The sequence below is a fragment of the Macrosteles quadrilineatus genome, unplaced genomic scaffold (genome assembly GCF_028750875.1).
Source record: "Macrosteles quadrilineatus isolate MER2022 unplaced genomic scaffold, UCM_ALF_1.0 Scaffold_1__1_contigs__length_201487025, whole genome shotgun sequence".
Lineage (NCBI taxonomy): Eukaryota > Metazoa > Arthropoda > Insecta > Hemiptera > Cicadellidae > Macrosteles > Macrosteles quadrilineatus.
The window spans coordinates 80,582,082-80,603,247 of NW_026542594.1; the positions used below are offsets into that span (position 1 = coordinate 80,582,082).

The following is a 21,166-nucleotide window of genomic DNA, read 5'->3' on the forward strand; positions in this document are numbered from 1 at the left end:
TTTAATTTTTAATTTCCATATGTTTTTAAGTTACAGTGTTCTGTGTTTTATATTTTTAGTTTATGATGAACCTGAGAAGAGGATAAACCTGATAATGTGGTAGGTGCCACAAAACATGTTGTTTACCAACAACAAACAAGGATATTGTAAGGTAACAAAATAATTTTATTAATTGAGATAAGTAAATCACTTTATAAGGTATGGCCATTAGTTTTATTTACGTAATAACTGTTGCAGTGCAAACATAATCTTTGAAAGATAAATAGGTAATACATTTTTTTTTTTGTATCGGAAGCAAGTTTTGAACTCTATTAAATGTGAATTTTGCGCACTTGTCCCCTCATACTGGTTTAAAGCTTCTAGTTGGTTCAATACAATAAGGTATATTTTTTTTAATGGGCCAAAATTCCAATAAACTTAACTTCTCCTAAACTATCAATAAATATTACCTCTCCACAAGATGGGCAGACACCGGATATAAGTTTGAAACTTGCTTCGTTGGTGGGTACAGATTGAAACCACTGAAACACACGTATTGATAATTGTGGTGACTTTTTACCCTGAGCATTTGAAACAAAGGCTATGGTTACTCGGATGATTCTCTCCTAGAGGAAGGTAGTGTAGTAAACAAGTTTTTACTGGCATGCTAATTATATCATAAAATACAAAAAACTAAATAAAAGCTATAACCTAAAATATAGTCAATACTATAATGCATAATCTAATATAACCTTTCCTCCCAGCTTCCTCCCCTCAAATGTAGTTAGTGGAAATTTCATATTTTACTCTACAATACTGAAAAACATTGATAACATGTATTTTCAGCTAGGTTTTGCAAATAAACTCAAAACTCTGAACATCATTAATGGAAATGGCACCGTCATTAATCCATATTAAGGTATACTATTAAATGTGTAAGTAAGCCTACCCACAACCATTATAGGTACTTTTTCTATAATCAATTATCCATGTGCAAAAACTAGAAACGATAGCAAAATCTATTTTTTTTATTTTGAGGGTTTACTGGAATTTAGAGGTTATGTAGGAGTTTGATACTTATAAAAAGACACAAGAAATGTCTTTATTCTTATGTAAAATTATCACTAACCTTCTTTACAAGCTTGTAACAAAGTATTAAGCAGCTTGTTATATTAAAGATATTTTAATTTTTTCCTAGAAATTAGGAATAACCGATACAATATTTCATCTGATAGCCTACGGGTAAAAATCTATGCACAAAGATACAATACGATATAGGTATTGAATGTATTGATACATCTCAACATCCCCTTCCAATACATATCCCTACCTATTATCGACACATTGACCAGTATTGCACATCATTACTCATAGTAGGCTAACATGGTAACAAAATACTGTGTACAGACTTGCTAAAAAGGCACTATAAGTATAAATAAGTTTTTTTTTAGTATAACCTGTTGTATAAATAACGATGCATTTCATAACATCCAAGTGCCACCACGTAGAATAATATAAGCCAGTGTCACAACATCCGAAATGACCGAAATATAATTCTTAAGCTGTCTCACAACCTCCAATAGCCTATAAAATATATGACTGTTGCATGACGTCCAAATCTCATCATGACCAAAAGTACAGTAATTGCAATCAACATATGTACTATAGTCTTTCTACAAGGACGTCATGAGATTAGTTGTCCTGAAACAGCACACTTGAAAATGTAGCAGTTGCGCCACGTCCAAAGCCACTGCCAGTTTTCATGACGTCCAATAGCTAAGCGCTGTCCCACGACACCCAGAGTGCCTGCACACCGTAAATACTTTTTTACCGACTGTAGTGCAGACTAATCTAACCTAACCTAGCTCTGTAAGCAAGAGCTCTAGACGTCATGCAACAACACTCATCTACAGTATTGTACATTGTGCAACTTACAGCGGCTTTGGACGTTTTAGTTTGTACAGGAGGGTGGTAACCATAATCCAATAAGAGTCGATTTCAACCAAATATTAGGCAGTGAGTTCATAACAGATTAATGTTAGCAGCACTTACTTACCCTACCATGGTAGATAATACTCCTGCTGTAGCAAACCTGCAGGCTAAGCCAATTTCCATTTACCTAGCTTTTCTACTAAAATATTCCCTTAAAATGACACAAACATTTATTTTATTTAGGAAAAAATGGTTACAAATTTGTTATATTATACAAATTTTTACAATAACTTTATAAATAAAATATTGAGGAAAGTTGTCGTTTGCGGGTGAGGAACCAATGATGCTGGTGACATTTCCTTTTTGTATGTCCATGGCGATTCGTTGAACTACGTAGCTCCTTGCTTTATAGTCACCTGTTTTTTTTCAATTAGCTTGCGGCCTATTTCATTTACCCAGTTCTTGCCTTCCTTGCACCATGGCCCAGCAGTTTCCACACTCAGGACGATTAACTTGTATCCTTTTGACTTAAAATTTGAGTATTTCGTATGTTTTCTCTGGGTGGCCATTTCAGCTGCTGCTCCGGTTTGATTTTTTGTTTGATTAATATAACTTACTGCGTAAGTATCAGAGCAAGTGAAATCCCAGATTAGACATTGGCCCTTGCTCCAGGAGATGATTGTGGCTCCATCGGGCCGCTTCCCATTGTTTCGGTCAAGACCTGTGGGTTCCAGTTGGGCTGGGATGTCGGCACACACCAAAGCTTTTTTTATCAGGTTGTTTACTTCAGCATGTCGGAAAAATCTTCCAGAACTTTTGATACAGGATAACGGGTGTAAACCTCTCTTGTCTACGATTTCACCACAGACACTGAAATTCTCGGCAGAGATTACAACCTAATCTAAGTCCAATACTAATTTGGAAGCTTTTGTCATCCATAAACATACCAATGTTTTTTGATGGAAAGGCATGTAACCATTATCCAGACTCTTTTTCTTTGATGGCATTCATTCTTGCTAAATCTTGAACGTTTTTGAATTTTAAATTTTCTTCTTCTTCATTACTATGTTGTCCCATTTATGCTGTAAGATTGGGCTTGAAGGCAGTTCATTGTAAATTTTTTTAAACTCTTCGATTCCATCAGTCCAGAAAGATAACGCCAATTCGTCAACTAGTATATCAAGTATGTTTGAGACGAGTGGTGTCACTCCTGCACATGATGAAAGAAAAGTGGGCAAACTCAAATCAATGAGACTTTGTATACCAGTGCCACCACGGCTTATGGGGAGACTTGCTTGTTCCATTTGCTTGGGTGAAATATTTAGGTTTAAAATATCCTTCAGGGATGAAATGATTGTATCGTCCAGAGTACTTAAAGCTTGTTGAAATAGAAATGTTGGTACACTTCTAAGTGTGTAAAGCATTTTGGGAATACCATGGCAAATTTTGAACAAAAAATATGCAATGTGTTTCGGTAGTGATTTAAGCCTTTCGACCATGATTTTCAAAGATTCTAAATGTTTGTTCAATGGATTTTGAAATCTTTCAAAACATAAAGGAGAATCTAAAAGATACAATTCTGACGAATGTACTGTTTGAATGCCTGGAAGAACAGTTCTGAAATGTGTTTCTATGTCAGGGTCAATGCTGTTTGATGTGAAAAATAACTCACACTTTTTAGGATTAATTGTTAACCCTATTTTTCTTGATTCACTTATCAGTGTGTTGATGTCCTCCCATACAGTTTTCGGATCACCAGCCAATGTACCATCCTCTAAATAAAACAGTTTTAGTTTCGATTTGAGCTTGAGCAAAATTGGATGAATGGCTAGACTAAAGGTGAGTGAGCTTGTTGGATCGCCTTGTTGACAACCAACACGTGATTCAATAATTTTGTTTCCAAATACCCCCGCTACAGCAAACCTGCCGACTAAGCGAATTTCCATTTGCCTGGATTGATTTTCAATTAATCTATTAAATTAACATTTATGTAACGAGTACCTAGGTTAGCTGCTACAGGGAAACTAATAAAGTGTGTTTTTTATTAAAATATCAATAGCTTAGTATGAAATAAATAAATCGGACAAGTTTGATCAAAATATATACATAAACAAGCAACTACAACATATTATAATATTCTCCATAAGAATAACATGGGAATTTTAAATTAACAATTTTTTGAATTTTCTCCATAAACAATCACCGTACAAAAACACTTTCAAATACTAAATTATTTGTTTTTTTAAGCTCTTTAAAAAGGTCTGGAAAAATTGATAAATTTTGTGTTTTAAGGGTAAAAAATTAGAAAACCCTTATTTTTACCCCATAAAAAACTTAAACCCCGTTCCCATGGTCCGATCATGCTGGTTTGCGAACTCATTCGAGTTTATCCCGCCTTACACCTTAAAACCAAATTTTATCAAAATCGGACAAAAATTACTTAAGTAATCGTGCGGATGGACACACATATATATAGGGTGTCCCAGAAAGGAATGCACTTTTAAAACGAAGAAAACAGAAAAATGTCTTTATTTACAGCAATTTTTGCAAGAATACCTGTTTGTACACTTCAGGGAAATTACTTGTGAAAGATTACATCATCCAGATGTCGACTCCTCCGGCGCCGGCACTCCGCCAAACGAAACTTTACATCTGCGAAAACTCGACTGCGGAGTTCTGGGGGATGGCTTCAATTTCCTCACGAATACTTTGATTTGGATGATCGAGGGCAGCAGGAGCGTTGTTGTACACCCGACCTTTTAGGTACCCCCACAAAAAAATCTATTGGAGTTAGGTCTGGGCTTCTCAGAGAAAAGTTGATGTCACCAAATCTGGAAATGACTTTCCCATGAAACAGCTGCCTTATTGCACTCATGGCGTGTCCTGCTGTATGACACGTAGCTCTGTCCTGTTGAAACCACAATCTTTGCCTGTCAGCCCGAGGTAACGTCTACAGGATGGGCTTTAAGTGATACTGGTTCGGGGTATACTCTAAGCAGCTCATTTTCTTACTGATCGATGTGGATTATCCTCCACAGCATCTCGAACACGCTCGATATTTTATTCAGAACCCACTTCTCTATGGCGACCAATGGGACGAGGGTTCATAGAGTTCAAATCAAATCAAATCAAATCAAATCAAAAGATCTTTATTCATATTTGTAAATACATGTTTACATGAATAGTATCAAACAATGAACATAAATAATTACATGAATAGGTAGGCTACAATCAAAATTATTAGTAGGACAATATTGATCACACTACTCCAGGTTAATTTTTTCTGAATTTTAAAATCATTTGTCTGTTCTAAAGTTAAAAAAGTCATCAAATGAATAAAGTGCCCTCTATATCAAAAATTATTTCAATTTCACTTTGAAACCTCTATCATCCTGCATGCTTCTTATGTGATCTGGTATGTGATTTAGGAATCTGATACCTTTGTATAAAGTTTTTCTTTTGAACAATTCTAATTTATGATTTGGTAATACTACTTTATTTTTATTCCTAGTATTATAACTGTGGATATCTTTATTTGTAATAAAACTATTTATATTATTTTTTACAAACATAATGCATTTTAAAATGTATAAGCTGTAAACAGTCAAAATTTCAAATTTAGTAAAGTAAGTTTTGACAGATTCATTGTTCTTAAAGTTTAATATGGCCCTTAATGCTCTTTTCTGTCCTATTAGTATCTTTGTCAAATTTTGAGCAGATGTTCCACCGTGGACACAGATCCCATAAGAAACATGGGATTGAACATTGGCAAAATAAACACTTTTTAATACATTCGTATCGCAGAGATAATACAGTATTCTGATGGCATAGATTCCTGAGTTAATTTTCTTTAAGACATTATCCACGTGCAGATCCCAACTTAGATTTCTATCAACGATAAGGCCAAGAAATTTAGTATTTTCAACTTGCATAATTTCCTCATTATCTATGTAAATATTTATTTCCTCTTTAATTTGTCTTTGTTTAGTGCAAAATGATATAGTTGATCCTGTAGCTTCAAATTTGCGCACCCAGCATTTAATTATGTTCACTGATGGTGTTTGGTGGAGATAATTAAGTCTCTATTGAGCACAGAAGTGTCAAACTGTTACATAAGAAAGCGTTTTGGTAATAGTCGCGTGCACAGAAAGTAAGCTGCTCTCCGGTAAAGCAATCGTTGGCAAATTATTTTCCACGGGCATGGCTACAAAGCCTTGATAAGCTCCTTATCTTATATCTCTTGGACATTTGGCTTTCCCCAAAATAAAAGTGCATTCCTTTCTGGGGCACCCAGTATATATATATACTAGAGAACCCGTGCGGCTCAATGAGCCGCATAGTACTCATGATTTCATGCTTTTATGATCTCATGCTTTCTTGTGGATAGCTGGTGGGGGAAGACCCAGACTGGTTAGCTGACAAGATTTAGTGCTCCTGATTTATTCTTTTCTAGTGTGTAAATTTTGGTTTTTTTTTTAAGTTTTTACAAGTTCTTATTAAGTCTGAGTCAGTGAACATTTACATCAACCTTAAATAGTATGGCGCCAAAGGACTAACAACTTAAGTGTGAAAACTGTTAAATCTACCTGCATAGATTAGTAAAAATACTAAAGATCTGGTTATCAACTCAGATAAGAAGGATCGGTGGTTGGACTTTGGTCACCCTTATCTACACTGGGCTCATAACAATTGCCTAATGTCTCAGAGGGAAACTGCTTCATTATTACTTGTTGACTGGGATCTTTAAATAAGCTTGAATCCCAATTTTCCCTGTTTTGGGATTTTTCTGTAATTTTATCCCTTATCTCCCTATTCTGGGTATTTTTTCTTACATTTTGTTTTTTCACAAGTTTCTTATGGTTAACGTTTTAAACAAAATTGTCAATATTTTAAAATAGGAAATGACTAACTATCGTTGTGGTTTATGCCATAAAGGACAATAGACAATAGACAATAGACAAATAATCTTTATTTACACATTCATTAAGAATAGTAGTAGCATCAATTTACAATTTTTTCTAAATGTTTGGTTGAGGTGTTGTTTAGTCAAAGACCTGTTGACGGTATTCTTCTAAGGAATAGAAAGGTCGATTAATGAGCCATTGATGCAAAGCTGGTTTGAGGTCATCTTCTGACTTGCTTCTTAGATCTGGAGGTAGCCTGTTGTAGATTTTCATTCCTGCGTATGAAGGTTTCTTTTCAAACTGTGTCGTGCGATGTTGTGGAAGGTTGTACTCGCCATAAATGTAATATAAATCTTCCTTATGTTAGACTTGCTAAAACTGATAAAAAACCATTAATTTTAAGCAGTAAATTTTATAATAAGTTACCAATAGCCATAAGATTACTTAATGATAAGGATTTCAAGATTAAAATAAATAACTTTCTTTGTAATCAGCCATTATATTCAATAGAAGATTATATGTCAAGAACACTGACTCCACTAGATTTTAATTAATGTTATATCTTATGACTAATTTGACGTGCCAATGTATTTGTATGGAATATTAACTGGCAAATAAAAATCTCATTCTCATTCATTCTCATACTGCATGGTGTTTCTCAGGTTGTGTTGGTGCATTTCGCCACGCCTTGTAGGGTTATTTCTTACTGCAAATAACACAACTTCCTGGATGTAGAGTGCTACAAGGGTAAGTACTTTGAGTGACCTGAATGCTTCCCTGCAGCTGTCGAGTCTGTGGAGTCCTGCAGTTATTCTGACTGCCTTTTTTTGTTTTCTGAGAACTCTTTGCATGTTAGTGGCAGAGGTTCCACCCCATGCTACAAGTCCATATCTCATATGCGACTCGAAAAGTGCAAAGTATGCTACTTTTGTTGTCATGTCATCTGTTGCATTTTTTATATGTTTAAGAGCATAGATGGTTGAACTTAATTTTTTACATATATTGTCCACATGAGGGGTCCAGGTTAAATTCTTGTCGAGTGTGATGCCCAAAAACTTAGCTTCATCTTCCACTTCTACATCTGGGAGTCGTGGCACTTCTTGAGATTTACGGCCAAAAGCTATTTGAGTTGTTTTAGACGTGTTTACTGCGAGATCATTGTTATAGCAGTATTGGTAGGCCATACTGAGTGACACATAGGATTTTACTTCTAGATTTTCAGCTAGTGGTTCATTAAACACTAAGGTTGTGTCATCAGCATACATAAGAGTAAGGCAGGCGTCTCCTATTTGTTGCGGCAAATCATTGGTAAAAAGAATAAACAGTACCGGACCCATAACTGAACCTTGGGGAACTCCTCGATTTATTGGTTGAAAATTTGATCTTGTTTTTCTTATTAGGCTGTTATCTCTGTGCCTTAGTTCTACAAACTGACTCCTGTCTGTAAGGTAGCTTTGAAACCATTCTCTTACTATCCCTGATACCCCCAGGGAATCCAGCTTTTTAATGATTAGCTGGTGGTCAAGGCAGTCAAATGCCTTACTGAAATCAAGAAAGATTCCTGTTGTTAGATTTCCTTCATCTAGGCTGTCAATCAGGGACTCAACCATCTGAATTATTGCTGTTGTTGTGGATTTCCCTTTTGTAAATCCATGTTGAAGGTTGTTTAGTAGGTTGTGATTTGTGCAGTGGTCTAAAAGTCTTTTTAAAACAACTTTTTCGTATATTTTGGAGAAGGTGGAAACGAGGGAAATTGGTCTGTAGTTGCTTGCTTCTAATGTGCTACCTTTTTTAAATTTCGGGTATACTTTAGTTATTTTAAGTAGTGAAGGAAAGATGCCTTGTTTTAGGGACTTATTTATCAAATCAGCCAATGGTAGTGCTAGTTCATTGCAGCAATGCTTAAGTATTTTTGACGAGATTTCATCAATTCCAGACGAGTTTTTTGCTTTAAGTTTGTTTATAATCATTTTAACTTCCTTCTCGTCTGTGCTTTGAAAGGAGGAAAACAGTGGACCTGTTTGAGTTACGTCAGGAGTTTGAGCTGTGGTCTTTAGGTGTTTTTGTTTCTCTACTGTTTTTTCTCCTACTTGTGTAAAAAATGTATTCAAATGCTTTTATGCTCAAATGCGTTAGTTCTGTTATGATTTCTTTGAGCCCTTTTATTTTTTAATGAACTTGGTGTTGGAATGGAAGGATTTGTATGAGTTGTCGGAGAAATGGTATTAGAAATCTCTTTGTTCATCTGCATTTTCAGGGTGTTAATGACGTGTTCCATTTGATTTTGTTTCATTTTAATTTGAGCAAGTTCAGCTAAGAGGAAAGGACTGTGACCAGCTATACATTGATGGGTCTGGGCTACAGCAGGCTTTGTACTAACCAGATTTTCCTCTTTTTCATCCAGCTTAACTTCATTGTGTTTTTGTGTCAGATCTTTTATGTTCTGTTTAAGTTGTTGAGTTTCTTGTTCATATTTTTTTAATGTGTCTTCTTTTTCCTTGTCCAATTCTTCAAAGGTGTGTTCTAAGTCTCTGCGAAGCATCTTCTCATTGTCGAGCTGTTTTTCAAGATTATTGATGGTTTCCACTAACGAGTTGTTTTTCATTAACAATCTTTCATTTTGGTCTAATAGTGTGTCTATTTTTTCTTCCCAAGCTGCTGCTTCATTTCCATTTTTTATTTTTGTTACTTGAAAAGACAGTTTGGCATTTTCGAGACTCAGCTTGTGTACATCCTCTCTAAGTTTATTGTTTTCTTCAAGGAGAGCATTTCCAACCTCCGCTGCTAGGTTAAGAGAACTTTCCAAATCATTCTCTTCTGTATCAAAATTTTGTACAATGTTTTGAAAATCGTCCATGGTAAGATTTAAATTGTTTAACATAGGTTCGGGCTTGTTAATTGAGGTATGACTTTGAGTGATGCAGCTAAGCAAGGTGTCGTCTGAGGTTTGACTTTCAGAGCAATGCTTATCATCAGTTTTGCTTGATTTCCTTGCAAAAGCGATTTCTGCTTCTTTTAAAGCTGCATTAAAATATTTATTTTTGAAATTGTCTTGTTTAGGTTTACCATATATTGCTTTGTTTTCTGAGTAAAGACATACATCATTTTCCTTTATTTTAGCTGTTTTATTATCTCCAAAAAAAGAAACAGTATACTGTGGTTGTCTATCATTTTTCTTTGGAACAGTCTCCTTTATTTCTGCAGGCCAGAAACTGTAGCCTTTTATCTTTGCAAAAACTAAATCACCTGCTTTATACATAATTCTACCTCAGTTGGAGAGGCTAGTTGTCTGAACACACAACTGTTGTTGATCAGCAGTGTGCTATGTCTGTTTGTCTGCTAGCTATGACGTTAGTTACAGAGTCAGCAGTGTTGACGTCTGCCAGCTGTGTCGTCAGATTGTGTCGTCAGCAGTGTTATTGCCTCAGTCTGTGTCACCTAGTTTGGCTGTGACGTATAGTGATGAGTTGGAATTATGTTGAAGCCTAGTATTCCCTGACTGGCAGTTTATTGAATTTACAAATGAGATGGTTTATCTTGAATTTTAGTGCTAAAAATTAAATTTGTAATATTTCTTTTCCTTTAAAAGAGTGATTTGAAAATGCTTGGTATTCTTATAAATGATTCCTTTATAATTCCATTAGAAATTGGTAGGTCATCACAAGGTGAGTTGCTTTAGTATTGATTTTTCTTAGTTTCATTGAGTTACATATGTGTGAGTTTAACTTACATAAGTTTTAGAGGTTTTGTAGCACATTTAATGGATCTTTTGTTGGTTTAACCCACTTAAACTGCACTAAACTGGTGGAGCACTTTCACAGAATGTGTTGGTTGTCCGCCATCTTGGTTAAACTACTTAAGGAGTAAGGGCAAACTCAGTCTTTTGCAGGGGGCCTTGTGAAACATGATTTCATAGGAGATGTACAGACATTACTGATCAGACATTCAAAAATATGTGTAATGGTGAGCCATCAATTTGGAGATGTAAAAAATGTCAAAAAGTAACCGAAATCGATGATAAAATCAAACCTGATAAAAATGAATTGAATTTGTCAGAAATAGAAGCTAAGTTAAACAATATAAGTTCTGAACAAAATGTGGACCTTGAAACATCCTTAACATTGGCCACAGAAGTGGGCAATGCACTCCTGATTGAAAATCAAACCTTACATCAAAAGATTCATGAGCTCAAGAATATGAAATCGAAATTAGAACTGGAGTTAGAAGACAAAATTATAAAATTGCAGGATGATAAAATTGAACTAGAAAATAGTCTTGAAGGACTAAAAATAGATTACAGCGAAAGAATAAATAAGCTGGAATGTAAAATAGTTAAAGACAACACCTTCAAGGAAAGTATGATTGTACAACTTGAGTCTGACAAGACATACTAATGTCTAAAATATCTCACCTCAATGAGATTGAAAATCACTTAAAAACTAGACTAAATAATTTTGAAGCTAAGATTGAAACTAGCAGGAATACTAACCACGATGAGACTACATACCTTCAAGAATCAAGAGGAACACAAACAGAAACCCTTAAAATAAATGAACTTGAAGAAAAATTAAATGCTTGCAGCAGAAGTTGCAATATTTTGACATTGGACAATAATAACCTTAGGAAAGAACTTGACAGCATTTCAAACTACAACAACACACTGCTTATGGAAATGAAAAATAAATGCACTGAAATTGAAAACATGAGATCTAACCTTAATTCTGTTACATCAGAATTAGTAAGTAAAGAATCTAAATTGTCATGGAACACTAATAAATGGGTTGATGACACTTTATTGCATGATTATTTTTCAGCAATGAGTGACAGTATTGCAGACAACAACATACTTTTTCTTGGACCATCAATCACTCATGTCATTAAGCTAGGGGCACCTGAAACAGCACGTGAAAGTCTACAATTAACAAATTTTGCACAAAGTAACTACGTTTTTTTGTGCATAAGTGATGCATCAGATGGTGGCCAGGATGACAATGGCTCTCATTGGAGTTTGTTGTTTGTGATTAGGGATTGTGGAATGGCATTTCATCTTGACTCCTTGAGTCCTAGCAATAAAACCTCAGCTGAAATTGTTGCCAGTAAACTAAACATTGAAACCACCAAAGTTATAGAGATGCCATGCATTCAGCAAAAGAATCATTTGAATGTGGTATTCATGTTCTTGCTAATGCAAAATATATAGCGCATCACTATTGCACTGTTAAAAGTGACTTATCTTTTTTGGACTGGTACAAGGGAATGAAAAGTCCTAAAGCTAACAAAAGTGACGGAAATATATCTCGGCAGTCTCAAACTGATATTACTAAGCCTGATCATGTAAATAGCAAATGGCAAACAGCACCTACTAGACATAGGAAAAATGCACAAAAGCAGCCTGCAAGAAAAGAACTTTTTAATAACTAACAAAAGACTACAACCAATAACAGATTTGAGGTTCTAAGCACAATAAATAACAGAGAAATCTGTCAAGGTGATACTGATAAAATTAAAACATCCCTGAATAATGTGAATAAGTCGAAGCACTGCGTAATAAGGCCTAATGATGGATTAATCTCTACAGCCACAATGCACAAAAAACCCACCACAAACTGCATGACTTCTAATACACCAAAACTTACTGTAGCGTGTGATAGCCAAGGGAGGAACCTATCTACTTTTTTGGAACAAGTCAATAATTATAATTTTCAAATATTCAATCATTGCCAACCAGGAGCTTCACAACAACCTATCATGAATTCCATGTTATGTTCTCCCAGTTTTAAATTTTATACAAAAAAAGACTACGTAGTCTTAATTGGAGGCACAAACAACATAACTCCAAACTCACTCTCTCAAAGAGAACAGTTTCTCAAAAACTTTAAAACCCAGTTAAAAAAGGATCTTTTCTCTTTTAAACACACAAACCTTATTATTTCTACAATACCATCTAGATATGACCTAAACGAAAATAGTCCTGAAAATAACCTCATTGAGGAAGTAAACACGCTAATCAGGCAGGAATGTTACACCGTAACTCATGTGCATCTCCTGGACCTATACTTGCTGCAGAGATATCATCATACCCGCCATGGTCTGCATGTTAATAGAAAAGGAAAGATGCAAATAAGCAAGGAGATACATAATATTATTACTCGCTTAGAGAAAACCAACGTCAAAGCTACTAAAACAACTGAATTTAGCTCTTCAGATCTCTGAACTCCTATGCCATCCTGTCCAAAACAAACCTCTACATCAGAAACGCCAAGACCATCAATCACGCTACCAAAGACAACGGATCCGATCCAGATTCTAGAGGCTCACATGTCGGACCAGATTACCAAATTCAAAGGAAATCGTGAAACAGCTTTCGCACACTGCATTTCAGGAGATTTTGGATGCCCCAGACATATGTCGGCTGGTGTTGCTGTCACCTTTAGGAAAGAGTTTGGACGACCTCAGCGCTCTGATTGTCTAAATGGCTGTTTGACAATACAAGGATCCGACGACCAAGCTACAATCTATGGGCTCGTGACAAAGCCTACATACTCAAGTAAGCCCACAACATCCAGTTACAATGAGGCGTTTGATCAATTCACCAAGAATTTTTCAGATAAAAAATTACAGAAGCTAATCTGTTCTGCCATGGGTTGCACTAGAGATGAGATATCCCCAAAACACTTTGCTAATCGGATTGTAAATTTTCACCTTAAGACTGGCGCTGAAATTAACATTATTGTGCATGATGAAAAAGCCATAAGGAATCTAAGAAGTGGACTTAACCACGAGGAGTTTGTTAACATCTTGAGGACCAGCATAGCGGAGGAGCTCCATCTAGCTGGCCTGAGCTCAACACCCAGTAAACCTGATATCCCTGAGCTGACGACCAGCACACCCTGTGTCATCCAGGCAGATACACCATCAGCTGAGCCTCGCTACACTTGTCAAGCTGCACCACCCTCTATGACTGACCCTACCTCACCAACCGCAAAACTGCCACCATCACTGCCCACACTGGCATCCACGTCTCTTCAGAGCTCTACACCTTATCTCACTGACAACTCCCTGCCTCCTACGATGACATCCCGACAGCGGCAACCAATCATCAACAATGGTGTTAGTCAAGTTTCAAGTGCTATGGGCAATAATGTGAATGTGAGTGTCAGTGTGACCGGTGATGATCAACCTAGTTTTTTAGGATAAAAAATAATGTAAAATGTAATTCAACAATGATTCAAAATCCCAACATAAAAACACCTTTTTGTAAAACCTCCTATCTCAGTATTTTTCACCAAAACGTCCAACATCTAGAATCACGGATTGATGTTTTAGAAATTCTATTAGAGCAGATAAAAACTGATGTATTAGTTCTTACAGAGCACAAAATGAAAGATTTTGAAATTGATAGATTAAATATAAAAAATTTTCATGTTTGCTCTTTCTATTCTCGCCATTCAACCTCAGGCGGTGGAGTTTTAATTTTAGCCAAACCTGAATTACAAATTAAAGAAATGCGTATACCTGCTGTTAATAACTTAATAATGGATAAAGAATTTGAATGTGCGCTTGTTGAAATTAAAACACAAAAATTAACTTTAGTTCTTGCCGGTGTCTATAGGACTCCGCGACAATGTTTCACAAATACTTTCCTGGACAAGTTAAATACTTTACTTGAAATTCTGAACAAAATTTATGCCCATGTTGTTGTTGCTGGGGATATAAATATCGATGTTTTAGAAAGCAATAGTACGAGTAATAGACTAAAAAATATTGTTGAATCACATTCAATGTACTGTTCTGTGAATTTCCCTACGAGAGTGTGTGACACTAAAGAAAGTTCAATTGACCAGATTATAACAAATATTAATAAAAATGAAATTGTCGTCACAGGACTAATTACTGAGATATCTGACCATGATGGTCAGCTTTTTGAAATACATTTTGGCAACTCAAAAAAATCAAAAAACAAATCCATCACCACCACTCGTAGAAAATTCACAGAAGACAAAAAAACACAGTTTATGCATTTAATTTCTCATGAAAATTGGCATGATGTCTATAACGCTCCTGTAAATGATAAGTATGATGTGTTCATCAATGTTTTCATGTATTATTTTAACTTGTGTTTTCCTATGGTAAAATGCAGACAGACTTCCAAAAAAACAGGCTGGATGAACTAACATATTGTTCAGAGTAAACAGGAAATCGACAGACTAAGTAATTTAAATCGGCTTACCAGGGACAAAAATGTTAAATTGGCCTTGAAAAACAAAAAAACTGAATTAAAATCCCAAATTCCTGGAGCTAAAACTAACTTTTTTAGTGATAAGATACGCAATGCAGACAATGTTTGCAAGACAACATGGAATATTATAAATAAAGAGGTAGGCAGCAGTTCAATCCGCCAACAAAACATTACTTTAAAGCATAGAAACAAAGACGTCAGTGATCCCAGGTTGGTAAGTGCACTCCTAAACCAGTACTATGCCAACATGGTTGAAACAGAAGTCATCCCAAACATACCCAACAAAGCTACAAGTATCCAAACACCCCTTTTGAGCCACTCAAATCAAAGTTTTCTTCCTCAACCACAGTAGAACCCCTCATATCCGGCCTTGGTTTTACCGGTCCTCTGTTTATCCGGCCCCTTCCAGGAAGCCAATATCAATTTTTTTTTCTCACACCTTACAGACGTTTAGATACAAGCACTAGTCTTTGTGACTGCTCAAGTCATAAAATAAATTGTTCTCATTATTTATCTGTTTGTTTATACATTTATTATTTGTTGAGTCACTATGCTCAGTTGAGCTAGTAGGCCTAACCTCTGATCAGTTGTCTGATTATTTCCAAAGTGGGTTTAGAACAGTACAGTACGAGTACATTAATTTTTGTATTTCACAAAATGGTTAAGAATGTTGAGTAGAAATGCGCAAGTACCATTTAAGTCCTAATGATCTTTAAGTACAATTTATTGTCATTTTTACCTCCATTTAATACATTTTGTTACCTGGAATCATAATATTTGTACATTCATTACTTACAGTAATGACTTTAACCTACAAATATTTTTTTCCTTTTTACAAACATGTTTATTTTTCTAAAAATGATCCCAGAACAGAATTAAATGATACTTTTGATTGCATATATTGATTACCTATTATTATTAGGTATGAATTGTCATTTTCATAGTAGGTTGGTTTATCCGGCCAAATCGTTATCCGGCCAGGGGCTTGGTCCCGTGGTGGCCGGATATGAGGGGTTCTACTATCATTAGAAGAAATCAAATCAATAGTTTTGTCTTTTAAAAATAAATTTTCTTGTGGTTATGATGAGATCCCCATGCCTATTATTAAAACAGCAATTGACTATCTAAAATATCCGTTATGTCATCTTGTAAACTCTTCTTTTATTACAGGTATTTTTCCTGACAAATTAAAGATTTCTAAGATTAAACCAGTCTTTAAAAAGGGAGACCCCGCTATACCTTCAAACTATAGACCTATATCTTTACTACCATCCTTTTCTAAGATCTATGAAAAAGCTACGTGTATAAAACTAACAGAATTTCTGGAAACCAACAACTTGATAGATAAAGAACAACATGGATTTCAATCCGGCAAGTCTGTGATTAGTGCTAGTGTTCAGTTCATTGAATCAGTAATAGATTCGGTGGATAAGAGAAATAATATTACTGGGGTCTTCACGGACCTCAGCAAGGCTTTTGATAGTGTGTCACACTCCAAGCTGGTAAATATCCTGTTTTGTTTGGGTATCAAGGGAAGAGCTTTAGATTGGTTTAAATCGTACTTAAATAACAGACAACAATATGTAGAAATAACTAATGTCACAAACAACAATAAGGTAAATTTTACTTCATCATTGGAAATTTTAAAATATGGAGTGCCACAAGGATCAATCCTGGGACCACTGTTGTTCATATGTTATACAAAGGGTTTACCAGATGTATTAGATGATGCTAAAGTCTGTTTATATGCTGATGACATTAGCTTACTTGTATCTGGTAATACCCATCAAAAAGTAGAGTCAATAGCAAATAACCAATTCCCACACGTAAATACTTTCTTAAACAATTTAAACCTTTTAGTTAATATAAATAAGACAAAGTGCATATCTTTCTCAACATATCAAAGTAATAAACCAGCTCAACACAGAATTTTGATGGAAGGAAAATGTCTAGAAGAACTGCAAAATTTTAAATTCCTAGGACTTGTACTTGACAAAAATTTGAATTGGAACCTTCATATTGAACATCTTGGCCGTAAAATTTCATCAGGGATTTTTGCTCTGAGAAAAATGTCTAAATTATGTCCTTTGGAAACATTAAAAATAATTTACTTTGCTTTTATTCACTCCCACATCTCCTTTGGCATAATTTTATATGGTGCAACCTCTCATGAAAATTTGGAACAAATATTATTATTTCAAAAAGAAGCACTTCGTATCATGTTAAACATTCAAGATTGGAGAACCTCAGTTAAAGAACAATTTTCAAAACTTGGTATACTTACTATTTATGCCCAATATATCTTTGATTTGATCTTGTTTGTAAAGAATAATTTACCAAAATTTGAGACCTTGGGTTCATGCCACATGAGCATGGGTTCATGCTTTTGGTGTCCACACAACAAACATGCAGTAATTTTTTTTTTTTATGTGGAGCTGGCCTTGCACCTGGTAAAAGTATGCGTGGGATCGATTCACCTCTAGTATTTTGTTCTTGTTTTCCCTCCAGAAATTACTGAAAACTCCTTATTTTGTGCTATAGCTTCATCTGGTGTGAGGTTACCCGCCACTGAAGGACACTTGATTTCCACAACAGTATCTTTGCCCAGAAGACCATCTGGCGTTGCAGCAAGGTATGGCAATTCCATGTCGATGAAGAGGCCGCACTCGGAAATATCCATTCCAGCTGCTCTTAGCTCCTGGATAGCCACTGCCCCACTGCCTCGTTCTCTCGACCGTACCTCAAACTGTGCACGTCAATCTCATTGCTATAAAGCAGTCGTGTGACAAGTTTATCGCAACTTGTATGTGGAAGTCGTTTACACACTTGAGCAAAGTTTGAGGCCGTTAGAAGCCTGCGTCTTTCTTCTCTCCACAAGGTTGACTCTTGCTACAGTCTCGTGTTGGCTTAAATTATTTTCACTTCTTCTTCAGTTTTTTTCAAGCTGTTCAAGAACTCCTCGGTTTTCATTTTATACTCATCTTCACCAAGGTCTGGCCTTTGGGCGTTTTCGCCATAATGTGGATCTGACTTATTGGTGTTTCCTACGAGTAGTCGGTGCCTACTTTTTGGAGTTTTCGACCGCAACTGTGCACGTTTGATTATTTTATTTTTTCGCCTTATTTCATATGACTTTGAATATTTTCCAAAGTCCGCTGGGAATGGATCTTTACTGGACCACCCATGATTAATAAACTGGATATTTTCAATCGTACTAATTGCAAATCAAATACACTAATAGACACAACACACACACGACACGAGTTCACTAAAACGACCACTCTGGATGTCTTCGTCCAATCAACTAATGCCGAAATATCTATCTAGGCGGAAAAGAGAAACCGATTGCAAACAACCAATAAAAGAACCCAAAGTTTTACAACCCTTCACTCATTTCTAGGGAATTCCTCAGCCGCGCCGCGCCTGCCGCCCTAGGATCACACCACAGCGCGTCGCACAGGTTTTGCATTTGGCAAGGTTGAAAAACGCTACAGCTTGGAACTTATTTGCTCCAGTTCTAAGATTAATTTATTCAAATGAAATATTAATTTGAAACGTTTTTGTTTCACAAATATGCTACAACCTATATGGCTGAACGTTTTTATATCATCAACAGGTTCTTGGCTATATTTATTTATACTGTTTAACTGGTTTTTTAATAATTAATATAATTTTATTATGTGTCATGGATAAATCTTCGGGGAAATATTATGAATGATGAAGAATGTGTAAAATTTGTATCCCTCCGCGAAACAGTAGTTTCGATAAAGGCCGCTAGAGTCCGTCAGAATCATAGCACTTTTCGCCGTGCAAGGTTTTACGGGGTTTCATTTTGCACATACAAAAAATAATCTTTTCTTGAAACTAAAAGTGACTTGATATTTTTAGTTAAATTTCGCACTAATATTGCTTTATTAAAAATCTATAATTTCATAAAAAGATATTATTATTCAACTGTAAAGTTCACTAACTTTGACAAGTCGTTGCCCTTGATTGCGTAAGCTTAGACATTTTTTAAAAAGCAAACTTAGTAGAACCACTCTTTATATACAAAATGGTGTTTGGTTCACAATTTAAATGTTTAAACTGGAATCGCTATATGATACCGCGCGAAGCGGTTTTCTGACGTTTTTCGGCGGGGGTAGGGAACCCGTTTTTCGGCGGGGGTAGGGAACCCTCTTAACCGCATTTGGGTTGGGCTGGTTTAATTGAAGAAGTGTAAATTTAAAAAAATTAAAGATTTTACCTTTTGAGATCTATTGCAGGGCAAAAACAAAAACTTTTACAGTTAATTTCGGAGTTTGGTTGATATATAGCCTTTCTAGCACTAAAAAATTTCCATTAACTCTTATTAATAGATACATATGACCTTTAAAGATTGAAATTGTGTATAATCTGCTCTTAAATGATTTAAAGTATAGAAAATATCCCTTCAACACTACTCATGAACTATTTGGAACTTAAACAAAGTATTTCTAATGCTGGACTGCGATTTTGGCAACATTTCATGTCTAAATGTCGGGCCTTGATTTGAACTGATGATTGTTTTCAATTGTTAACCACATATTTGGGTTGGGATGGTTTAATTGAAGGAGTGTATATTAAAAAAAACAAAGATTTTACCTATTGAGATCTATTGCAAGGCAAAAAAAAAAAAACTTTTAGAGTTAATTTCGGAGTTTTCTAAATTATATACAGCCGGATGTGTAACTCACAGGGGATACAAATTCTAGACCACTTCTAGAAGTGCTAGGGAGTTGAAATTTGGTTTGGCACGCTTGTAGGTCTTGGGCCCAAACCCCCGGGAAAATTCCAAATGTCGCATTTTCAAATTTAAACCCCCCCGAAATTAAGGGTTTCCCCCCCCCCATGTTATTCTTATAGGGAATAACATAAAAAATGGCCGACACTTTGGTGTGCCCGTCTGAACAGTTTAGAAACGTGCTAGAGACTTCAAATTTGCGTAGTATTGTACCATGGGATCATAAATTAACGGTGAATTTTTCAAAAGTCCCATTTTCAAATTTTAACCCCCCCAAAAATCCAAAATGGCGGACCTCTGAAAACGACATAACACGTTTTTTTCAAAGGGCTATAGCTCGAAAACGGTAAGTTTCATGAACGGGAATTAAATTTTCTACAAAACCCTCTTAGGCGTTTTCCGAAAATCGCACTCCTTCAGCTTCAAAAAACGCCCTACTTTCAAAATTGTGTAAATTTCTTTAACATTTTTTCCGGTTTTCGCTATTTTTTCATACTTAAATAATTTTTTTTGCAAACATTATTATTGCTTTGTATTCTCCTTACTTTACTTTAAATTTTACTCACTGCATGTTTTTTCGTAACTTTACTCCTTGACCCCAAAACTTAATTTTAAAGTCAAAATTTGAATGTTTTTACAAGCCCCATGTTATTCTTACGGAGAATAACATTGAAATTTTAAGACCTTGGTATGCTCATTTGATTCGTTTAGAGACGTGCTAGGGACTTGAAATTTGGTAGTATTGTAGTATTGGATCTTTAATTAACGGTGAATTATGCAAAAGACCGATTTTAAAATGTTCACCCCCCAACAATCCAAAATGGCGGACATCTAAAAACGACAAAACACGTTTTATTTCAAACAGCTATAGCTAAAAAACGATAAAAGCTAGAAAAGATTTGGAAGAATTTTCATGGTCAGGAATTAAATTTTCTACAAAGCACTCTTAAGCTTTTTTCGGAAATCGCACACCTTCAACTTTAAAAAATGCCCTACTTTTAATATTTGGTAAATTTCTATCAAATTTTTTACGATTTTTGCTACTTTTCCCAATCTAAGTAAATTCTTTTTACAAATATTATTAATATTTTGTATTTACTCTGGTTTACTAAAGGTTTTATCCCCCTATCGTATTTACAACCCCCCCCCCCCCAAATATTACATCCTCCCCCCCCCCATGTTATTCCTACAGGTGCATCGGTCTAAATCAATTTTACCCACTTCTAGATTATCTAAAGATCTGAAATTTGGCTCAATTACAGGTCTTGCACCATGGCCCATTTGTATTTACCCCCAACCAAAAAAGGGGGCCTGGGGGCGGAGCCCCCAGCGAGCCAAAGGCGAGTTTGG

General features: G+C 35.5%; 1 protein-coding gene across 4 annotated transcripts in view; it reads right to left on the reverse strand.

The window, feature by feature from the left end:
• The window catches only part of LOC128983665 (E3 ubiquitin-protein ligase FANCL), a 160,862-nt gene that overhangs the window by 33,150 nt on the left and 106,546 nt on the right, over positions 1 to 21,166 (reverse strand). For all 4 annotated transcript variants that reach the window (XM_054403044.1, XM_054403046.1, XM_054403042.1 and 1 more), the window contains one exon: positions 450 to 521. In XM_054403044.1, the coding sequence (XP_054259019.1) occupies positions 450 to 521 (72 nt within the window). The remainder of the gene's footprint in view (positions 1 to 449; positions 522 to 21,166) is intronic.